The 10986-nt window shown below is 43.3% G+C and overlaps 1 protein-coding gene across 1 annotated transcript; it reads left to right on the forward strand.

The window, feature by feature from the left end:
- Positions 1–269: 269 nt before the first annotated feature.
- LOC134064510 (calpain-2 catalytic subunit-like) lies at positions 270–9495 on the forward strand (the record flags this gene model as incomplete). Its single annotated transcript, XM_062520447.1, is given in 9 exon segments — positions 270–674; positions 1058–1127; positions 3957–4075; positions 4348–4481; positions 5292–5460; positions 6569–6652; positions 7759–7844; positions 8500–8574; positions 9336–9495. Coding segments are annotated over 9 exon segments (1152 nt in total), but the record flags the coding sequence as incomplete, so codon positions are not given.
- Positions 9496–10986: the final 1491 nt, after the last annotated feature.

Genomic DNA, 10986 nt, shown 5'->3' on the forward strand with positions numbered 1-10986 from the left:
TAGGCTACTCCAATCAATAATACAGAAAACTAAATATTAGACCTAATTTAGGCATAACTGCCGTTTGCGACAGACACAGGGTCCAGTGCCTCTGCAAAAAAATATTTCAAATCTGTTTAAGTTTCATAATTTATTTGAATGTAAATTAAAAACACACGGTGTATGAAATGCCTGACCTGCTGTTGCGGAAGTGTGTGGAAAGCATCGCTACTGATGAATCATGGCACACGAAAGGACCATGCAGTCCAGCAGAGAGATGTCCACTGAGCACACACCTGTTAGCTCTCAGAGGACAACAACTGGCAGCGACTCTAGAGGCGGTGTTACTCTGTGTCCCCACCTGAGTGATCAGACCTGTTGTTATTGTGCTTAACAAACCGGTAGAGTATATAGCCTTCTGCTCAACTAATTGTGGCAGAATGTCTTCTGCGTCAACGATGTCGGGAATTGCGTCGAAGCTTCAGCACGACCGGGAGAAGGCTCAGGGCATCGGATCAAACTCGCATGCAGTGAAGTACCTGGGTCAGGATTACGATGTGCTGAGAAAGCAATGCCTTGAGTCTGAGCGGCTGTTTGAAGATGATACATTTGAGGCAGAAGTGTCCTCTCTTGGATTTAAGGACCTTGGACCTGGCTCATATAAAGTCCGGGGTGTCACCTGGAAGCGACCCACGGTAGGACAATGTCTGCTATATTGTTTTCTTGTCACTTGCTAACACATTGTTTGGAAAGCTATCATCCTTTGTCAGCCAATATTTTCAAGTGGGTGTGTATGGTACTACATGGGTAATGGGTGGTCAATCTATGAATGAAGTGCACTGAGCATCTTTAGTGTAGTTCATCTTTTAGCCTACTCCATTTATATGTTTCAGTCCAATTGATTTACTCTATTTATGTTATTCTATTATATTCTGTTCTTCATAGTATATTTTTACTTTTGAGGGCCGAGGGCTCCCTTGATAAGGAGATTTAAGATCTCATGGGACTCACCTGGTAAAACAAAATATGTATAGCCTACAAAGTAGAGTGTTTCACTTTTTTTTGTTGTTGTTGGCAGGAGCTAAGCCGGAACCCTCAGTTTATTCTTCAAGATGCCACCAGAACAGATATCTGCCAAGGGGCTCTCGGTAAGGACAATTATACCCAGTGCCCAGTTGTTTGTGTTTCGTTTGGGAGATTTAACATGATTTGTGAATAGAAAATACTCCAAATGCTGTGGGATGGGAATATCAGTGCTGCCTCTTGAGAGTATTTCATTTCACACTCAAATGAAAATTTCAACACACATGAAGATTATTGGAGTTGGATTGGTCTTTATCTGGTATACCGTATATGTAATATTAACAGTGTGTAAAGAAAACAAAACATCTGCAATATTGAGCTTTTATTGTGCTTTTTAATGCCTATTGGTACATCACAAAGAAGGTGGATGCTTGTGTAATGTCAAGAAACTTGTCTTGTTCTGCACATAGACTGTGTTTGTGCACTGCACAGAACATACGAGACATTCTGTGTCTTTATGTCTTGAGTGTTGAAATTGGAGGGTTTCACTATACGTTACCTGTTGTTTTCATTACTCCCAGAGACCCGGGGCACTCCCTCCCCACCTGAATGTAGAGTGACAACACGGTCTTAAAAGTGGTATGACGAGGACTGAAGGAATGCCACAGACTTAGAAGAATTTTCCTCAGTCAGAACAGCTTTGTTGACTGTGCAAAGCTTAGAATGTCATAAGTCGGTTGAGTTTGAAGATCGTTTTGTGCTGTAATCATATGATTGACAGATGAATTGTTCTACTCAGCAGAGAGTTGTCAAAACAGATAAAGTGCTCTAGTGTTTATTAGCACTTTACTTGACTAAGTTTCTTGATTAAGAAACCGTTGTACTTTTGAATGTTGGTTGGTGTGTGTACACACATGAAACTAACTTTGAATAGATGCATGCCCTAAGGTTAACAAACAAAGAATGAAATATGTGTATATAGACACACAGCTGACTCTCCCAGTAGAGTAGAGAGTAGAGACAGATACAGAATTGAAATGATGAATTATAAAGGCAGTGCCACTCCTTACTTTGTTGCTATACGTTAAGCTTTTGAACCAGACCTCGAGCACTACCCAGCCCAGTGGTCTTTTGTGTGTGTGTGTGTGTGTGTGTGTGTGTGTGTGTGTGTGTGTGTGTGTGTGTGTAATGGACAGCGGGGAGAGCAGGTGTGTGTGTTGCTATAATGGAGTGTAGGGGTGTGTGTGTGTGTTGCTATAATGGAGAGCTGGGGTGTGTGTGTGTGTGTGATTGTGATAGTATAATGGGCAGTAGGGAGAGCAGGTGTGTGTGTGTGTGTGTGTGTGTGTGTGTGTGTGTGTGTGTGTGTGTGTGTGTGTGTGTGTGTGTGTGTGTGTTGTTAATGGAGAGCATGTGTTTGTGTATGTGTGTGTGTGTGTGTGATAGTATAATGGACAGCGGGGAGAGCAGGGGTGTGTGTGTGTGTGTGTGTGATAGTATAATGGACAGCGGGGAGAGCAGGGGTGTGTGTGTGTGTGTGTGATAGTATAATGGACAGTGGGGAGACCAGGGGTGTTTGTGTGTGTGTGTGTGTGTGTGTGTGTGTGTGTGTGTGTGTGTGTGTGTGTGTGTGTGTGTGTGTGTGTGTGTGATAGTATAATGGACAGCGGGGAGAGCAGGGGTGTGTGTGTGCGTGTGTGTGTGCGTGTGTGTGCGTGTGTGTGTGTGTGTGTGTGTGTGTGTGTGTGTGATAGTATAATGGAGGAGATCAGGGGTGTGTCCCTACAGTATGTGCTTCTCCAGTTCCCCTTGTTCAGCCGCTCCTTGATCTCGTTGCTGCCAGCGCTGAACCAAAAACAGTCAACAGACAACTAGGTGCACCGTCAGGCCTATAGTACCCTACACTACCCTACAGACACAACCTGAGCGTGCGGGTGGAACTCTGGCCGGGATGGAAAATTCCATTGGGCCCAGATGATCAAGCCATATTTGAATAGATTTAATTTGCATGATATAATTATCTCCATACATTCAGCATTGGCTGCAAACCATTTCTGTTAAAATAGTGACAAGTGCCCCACTGTAGCTCAAAAATGGTTTACATGATGGAGTTTAGTTTTTGACTTTGGTTGTCCCGGCTTTAGAGCAGTCATTTAACTAAATTATTGAATTGAACCGCATAAACAGACACGCACACTCCTAACGTATTTCTGGTAGCACAGAAAACAATACTGAGCTAATAGTGACTTGGGGACAAACAACAATGTAAAAAAACACGTTTTAAAGTCAACATTTTTGTTGAGCATTACGGTCTGATTCATTTTCATTTCAAAGTGACTGCGTTGGTTTTGAAGATTTCAATCGTAAATCCTCTGGGAACAGATTGGAAGGGTCTAGAGATTAGCATCCTTCATGCAATCATGTATTAGTGTAACATCATAAAACAATCTCCGTTTACTCTCTGGCTACGCATACAGGCCATCACTTATACTCAGAAATGTGATATGACTACTTTAAACTGTAAATGTTTAATGATAATGTTTATTGTCAACTGTACATTTCTAATGATCATTTACTCTCTGGCTACGCATACTTATACATCACTTATACTCAGAAATGTGATATGACTATACGTTGGTCGATGTCCTTTTTACATTACATTTGGCTGACGCTTTTTAACCAAAGCGACTTACAACATGCGTAAAACACATTTTTAGGCTTTTCAGAGCAATTCTAACAACAATTTTACAACAATAAACAAAAAACACAATTAGTGCATCAATGAGTGTAATACGTGCATCAATGAGTGCACTTGTCTGTAGGATCAGCAAGACTAGTTGTAAGTAGTGCTATGAGAGGAGATGTTCTCTAAAGGATCAACAAGACTAGTTGTAGGTAGTGCTATGAGAGGAGATTTTCTCCTTGTTTTAATAACGTCTGTCCTCTTCCTTTAGGGGACTGCTGGCTTCTGGCAGCCATTGCCTCGCTGACCCTCAACAAACAAGTCCTGGCTCGTGTCGTTCCCTCTGACCAGAGCTTTGACCAGGGCTACGCTGGGATCTTCCATTTTGAGGTGTGTGACGACCTCAACTCATACTACACCCTGACCCCATCCTGACCCCACCCTGACCACTCTTCTGCATATTCCTTCCTGAATCCTTCCAGAATGATTCTGAACACATTTTTAATTTACATTAGCTGCATGAGAACTTGTGTGTTGACGGACTTTGCTATTTGCCTGCCATGTCAATTGGAGCTACTGTGGGTACAATGAACCTGCACTGTGCTGCTATTGGCTTGGATCCTGTGCCACTCAGAGCCTGTATTGCCTGCCCCTTATTTCAGTTCTGGCAGTTTGGGGAGTGGGTGGACGTGGTGATTGACGACCGTCTGCCCACCAAGGATGGAGAGCTGCTGTTTGTTCACTCGGCAACCGGCTCTGAGTTCTGGAGTGCCCTGCTGGAGAAGGCCTATGCTAAGTGAGTTGGTGTTAAAGAGACCCTATGCAACTTTCTGCAGGAGACAATCGCTCTTTGTTTATATCTGGAAGTCTGAGACGAAGAACCATGCTTGCAATTTATATATTTAAATATAGCCTATACATGCATAAATATACACGCTAAAGCTGTCGGGGAAACTCTGCAGAGAAAATGCAAGCATAAAACGAGCGAAAACGAACAATGAAACCGAAACCAGAGATGAAATTGCCAATCCTGCATAGTTCCTCTTTAATGTTTCAGCCGTGCCACTTGATCCGTCCCAGAATCAGAATCAGGACCATGCCTTATTAATAGCCAAGTATGTTTACACACACGAGGACATTTGATTCAGCTGTTGGTGATTTTAGCAGCGCAAAGACAAAATCTATGCATAATATACACAATGCAGTGTAGACAATATCGACAGTGCAAAATGTACAGACAATCATGTACATATTAGTTACAGACAGGGCACTGCAATCTACAGTCCCCAGGATACTACAATACATACAGTAGACTGTAGGCTAGGCTGTAAGGCTGTCTCTGAAACCGCATACTTCCTTCAGTACAGTACATTGTGTGCACTAAGCACATTTTTGATGGTTAGCATTGTCCCAATATCTGCACTATATACTTAAACTAAGTATTTGAAGTGTGCAAGTAGGTGGTTTGATCACAGCCTGAGTAAAAGCCACACAATTCTCCTCCAAAGTGTGCAAGTAGGCGGTAAACTAAGTATTCGAAGTGTGCAAGTAGGCAGTTTGATCACAGCCTGAGTAAAAGCCACATACTGTAATTCTCCCCCCTCAGGCTGAATGGCTGCTATGAGGCTCTGTCAGGGGGCTCCACCACTGAGGGCTTTGAGGACTTCACGGGCGGGATCGCTGAGGCCCACGACCTCCAGAAGTCCGGACCGGGACTCTTCAAGATCATCAAGAAAGCTCTGAACAGAGGCTCTCTCCTGGGATGCTCTATTGACGTACGTCTTAAAGATTCTGCAGAGCAGCGAAATATGTGTTAATATTATTGTTAATGATGTGCTGTTTTTAGGTTTGTTTGTTTGTTTGTTGATAGGCCACTTTAGGAAGTCCCTAACCTATAGCAGAAGGAATTTAAAATTGTTTCCTGTATTTAACTGAAACTATAATCATAAGAAACCTTGTTACATAACCTGATGTTTTATAGATGGCCAGACAGACAACAGACCACTTCACTGTTCCACTGGTAGTGGTATAGTAGTAGCGTAGTGGTTAAGGGGCGAGGCTAGCATGCAGTACTGTAGCAAAAAGTGCTTTAGATTTGAAGCATTTAACACAATGATAACACAAATATGGTTATGGTTATGCTACTTGGTAGACACCTTTGTCCAAAGCGAAGATGGGCAGATGTACATTTAACATTAACATAACGACAGTTTGATTTAATTTGGGGATGTGTTTATAGCTACCTATGCAGAACATATAGGGGATGTGTTTATAGTTACCTATGCAGTTACATATAGGGGATGTGTTTATAGTTACCTATGCAGTTACATATAGGGGATGTGTTTATAGTTACCTATGCAGTTACATATAGGGGATGTGTTTATAGCTACCTATGCAGTTACCTATAGGGTATGTGTTTATAGTTACCTATGCAGTTACATATAGGGGATGTGTTTATAGCTACCTATGCAGTTACCTATAGGGTATGTGTTTATAGTTACCTATGCAGTTACATATAGGGGATGTGTTTATAGTTACCTATGCAGTTACATATAGGGGATGTGTTTATAGCTACCTATGCAGTTACATATAGGGGATGTGTTTATAGTTACCTATGCAGTTACATATAGGGGATGTGTTTATAGCTACCTATGCAGTTACCTATAGGGGATGTGTTTATAGCTACCTATGCAGTTACCTATAGGGGATGTGTTTATAGTTACCTATGCAGTTACATATAGGGGATGTGTTTATAGCTACCTATGCAGTTACCTATAGGGGATGTGTTTATAGCTACCTATGCAGTTACCGACCAGATTCCATCTCATGACATCATTCAAGGAACACCTTTTAAAAAACAGAAACTGTCGTCTCTTTGTCCAGATCACCAGCTCAGCTGATTCAGAGGCCATTACATCACAGAAGCTGGTGAAGGGACACGCCTACTCTCTAACTGGAGCTGAGGAGGTGAGAGCAATGTGTGTGTGTGTGTGTGTGTGTGTGTGTGTGTGTGTGTGTGTGTGTGTGTGTGTGTGTGTGTGTGTGTGTGTGTGTGCGTGTGTGCGTGCGTGCGTGCGTGCGTGCGTGCGTGCGTGCGTGCGTGCGTGCGTGCGTGCGTGCGTGCGTGCGTGCGTGCGTGCGTGCGTGCGTGCGTGTGTGTGTGTGTTGGAGCTGAGGAGGTGAGAGCACTCTTACTGGCTACAAAGTCTGAGGAGGGGCTACAAAAGCCCGAAACGTTACTTGATAAAAAAAAAAAACATTTTTGGGAGTTCCTCGGTGTGCGGATCTTTTACGATACCATTGAACATTAATTTTTTGATCTCGCACCCGACAAATATGTTTTACGGATGTGCATGATTTTACTTTGTATTTTTAACACTCTTACTGTCGCCTGCACACAGATACATGTGTTTTTATTGGCTAAGGCGCTGAAGCATCAGTACGAGACGAGAGCATCTCAGGATCTGATAGGCTGAGTGACTAGATTAGAATCACATTCATGCCTCAATCGGAGTACTTAAACAGTATAAAGTGTTGCAGTCTGCTGCTAACCAGGCTATACATGACCAGTGACCACCTTGATTGGAACAAAACCGATTGGCATTTCAGTTGTATTGAAAGGGGTTGGTACAGTCCGTGACAATCACCATGTATACACTTATTCGGATAGTGTTTTGTTTTTGGCATGTGTGATATATAAAATTCATTCCGACAAAGCATGCATGTAAACGAGGGCTGTTGAGACGATTGCAGCCAGTTGCATTGGACCAGCAGCTGATTACAGCCTCAGCATGCTGTCAATCACTTGAGTCCAGGGCGTGGTCAGGCCTGGAATGGGTTGACAGGAAATGATGTGAACAAACACATAAATAAGGACCAGAAAGGTGAGGTACTGGGCAGAGGACATAAAAGAGCAACAGCATGACTTTGAGTTGAATTGAGTCCTGACTCGAGTCCTACATTGACTACACTGCCAGCCTTGGTGCATGCATGCACAGTCCACAGTTGTGCCCTTGGCAGTAAAGGTTCTGCAGTGATAAATTGCCCCTTTATGTATGTGTGTGTGTGTCCAGGTGCGCACCAGAAACGGCTCAGAGAAGCTCATCCGCATTCGCAACCCCTGGGGCCAGGTGGAGTGGACAGGAGCATGGAGCGACAGGTGTGTACGGAGCGGAGCGGAGTGGCTCTCTGGCCACACGTCACGTCACCACCCCACACACACACACACACACACACACACACACACACACAGACAAACCTGCCACTTCTCCTCGCATAACCTGTTCGTCCGGCTCCCGTGGGCCCAGCCACTCATGTTGCTAGGCTCATATTGTGCTAATGTTCAGTGAGGCGTTGGTTAGACTTGCTATGAATGTGAAATATGAAGCGTGTGTGTGAGCCGTGGGTGTTTCGCAGCAAAACAGCAGGGAGGTGAATTCATTATTGTGTGTAAACTTGTATGACGAGCACACTACTGGCTTCAAGCGCTGGAGAGGAAACACCCAGACAGCAGACGTACATTTTCATACAGTAGCTCTGCTTAACCGACCAAACCCTTTACAGGCCAAACCCAAGTTTTGCATTTTCTGTCCATTTGATCTGCTTTACTGTGCTGTATCTGCCACTGACACACACTTGTCTGCTTGTACAAACAGCATGTCACGCCTCAAAACAATAAGTGGCATTAAATGGCACACCATCTCCAATAACTTCTAAGTAAATCCTGCATATTTGGACTGAGCTGGTAAGAGCCAGCGATCCTGCTGCCAGCTGCTGTGAGTCACCGTGTTCTGTTCTTCCTGTCATGTCTGTAGATCCTCTGAATGGCGCTCCGTCGACGATGAGGACCAGGACCGACTGAAGAAGGCCTCGGAGGATGGAGAGTTCTGGTACATGAATAGAATAGAATAGAATTCATCCTTTTATGATCCCGTGAGGGAAATTCAGTCTCTGCATTTAATCCAATTTAAGCGAATCAGTGAACGCGCACAGCACACAGTGAACACACAGTGAGGTGAATCACACACTAACCCAGAGCAGCGAGCTGCCTGCCCAACCAGCGGCACTGGTGGAAGAGCTACAGTAGACGTCGCTCGGCTGAGGAGCGCAGCGGTCATATGTTGTTTTAGATTATTAACCGCATTATAATGTACCTTGGCTTGTGCTCATGCCTTTCCAGTCTTTGAACTTGCCCTGGATATTTGTTCTTAGATAAGGCACTGAAGCATGACCCTGTCATGAACCACCAGAGAGTACCTCAGCATCTCAGGTGATGGCTAATTGGCTTCGCTTTTAAACAGTGGCAGACATTAAGATGATTCCAGCCAGTTGCAAAGGGCCAGTAGTTGGTGTGAATCCTGTCCAGGAACGTTAAGATGTGATACCCAAATCACCTCTGCTCTGCCCATCTTCTGTCTAACCTGTATGAGCTGGGATGTGAAGTCAAATAACCTACGTTGTGTTGACCCTTATATGGAAAATGTTGACACAGGCTTAACTGTTTTGCATTTTAACGCTTCTAATTGATGACTGGGCTGAGCAAATGACAAATTTCATGAGAGAGAAATGTGTCATTTGCTCAGCCCAGTCATCAATTACAAACACTGTATTTGTGACAGTCTCTCTCTCTCTCTCTCTGTGTGTGTGCCAGGATGTCTTTCTCTGACTGGATGCGTCACTTCTCGCGTTTGGAGATCTGTAACCTGACTCCTGACGCCCTCTCTGATGATGAGGTGGAGAAATGGTCTCTCTGCAAATATGAAGGAACCTGGAGGAGGGGCTCAACTGCTGGAGGCTGCAGGAATTTTCCAAGTACTGATTATACACTATAGATACAGTGCCTATAGAAAGTCATCATACCCTTTTGAAATAGTTACTTTTTTTGTCTTACAGCCTGAAATCAAAACCCATTTTTAAAAAAATCTTTTCCAGTTTTATTAACAAATTTAGCTGTACAACATCAAAATAATGAAAAAAAAGTAAACAGTTCTGAAAATTAATAAAAAATGAAAAACTAGACTAACAGGGTTGGAAAAGTCATCATACCCCTGACTTAATACTTTGTAAAGCTTCCTTTTGCTTTCATTACAGCCATCAATCTGTTTGGATATGTCTCTATTATAGCTTTGCACACCTAGATAGGGGAATATTTGCCCAATTTTCCGTACAGAAATGTTAAAATTTAGTCAAATTCTATAGGGAATGGCGATGGACTGCTCTCTTCAAGTCAATCCACATATTTTCTATAGGATTTAAGTCAGGGCTCTGACTTTGCCACTCAAGGATATTCACCATCCTATCCTTAAGCCACTGCTTTGTTCTTTTGGCAGTATGTTTAGGATTATTGTCGTGTTGGAAGGCGAATGACCTCCCCATCCTCAGCTGTCTAGGAGAGGGACGCAGGTTTTCCTTAAGAATGTGGGTGTACTTGGCAGCATCCATTTTCCCTTCTATCCTGACCAATTGCCCAGTTCCCGCTGAAACGAAACATCCCCACAACATAATGTTGCCCCCACCATGCTTCACACTAGGTATGGTGTGTTTTGGGTGGTGTACTGTGTTGGTTTTCGCCAAACATTGCGCTTGGAGTTCAGTGCAAAAACACATCTGGAATATTCTGCTACCATGTGGAAAAAGCTTATATGGTCAGATGAGACTAAGATCGAACTTTTTGGAGACTAAGATTGAAGTTTTTGGAGTGAGCTCCAGGCGCTAACCAAACACAGTATACACACCCAAACACACCCAAAACACACCATACCTACTTTGAAGCATGGTGGGGGCAACATTATGTTTTTGGGATGTTTCTCTTCAGCGGGGACTGGGCAATTGGTCAGGATAGAAGGGAAAACGGATGCTGCCAAGTACACCAAAATTCTTGAGGAAAACCTGCGTCCCTCTCCTAAACAGCTGAGGATGGGGAGGTCATTCGCCTTCCAACACGACAAAAATCCTAAACATACTGCCAAAAGAACAAAGCAGTGGCTTAAGGATAGGATGGTGAATATCCTTGAGTGGCAAAGTCAGAGCCCTGACTTAAATCCTATAGAAAATATGTGGATTGACTTGAAGAGAGCAGTCCATTGCCATTTCCTACAGAATTTGACTAAATTTTAACAATTCTGCACGGAAAATTGGGCAAATATTCCCCTGTCTAGGTGTGCAAAGCTATAATAGAGACATATCCAAACAGATTGATGGCTGTAATGAAAGCAAAAGGAAGCTTGACAAAGTATTAAGTCAGGGGTATGATGACTTTTCCAACCCTGTTATTCTAGTTTTTCATTTTTTATTAATTTTCA

The sequence above is a fragment of the Sardina pilchardus genome, chromosome 18 (genome assembly GCF_963854185.1).
Source record: "Sardina pilchardus chromosome 18, fSarPil1.1, whole genome shotgun sequence".
NCBI lineage: Eukaryota > Metazoa > Chordata > Actinopteri > Clupeiformes > Clupeidae > Sardina > Sardina pilchardus.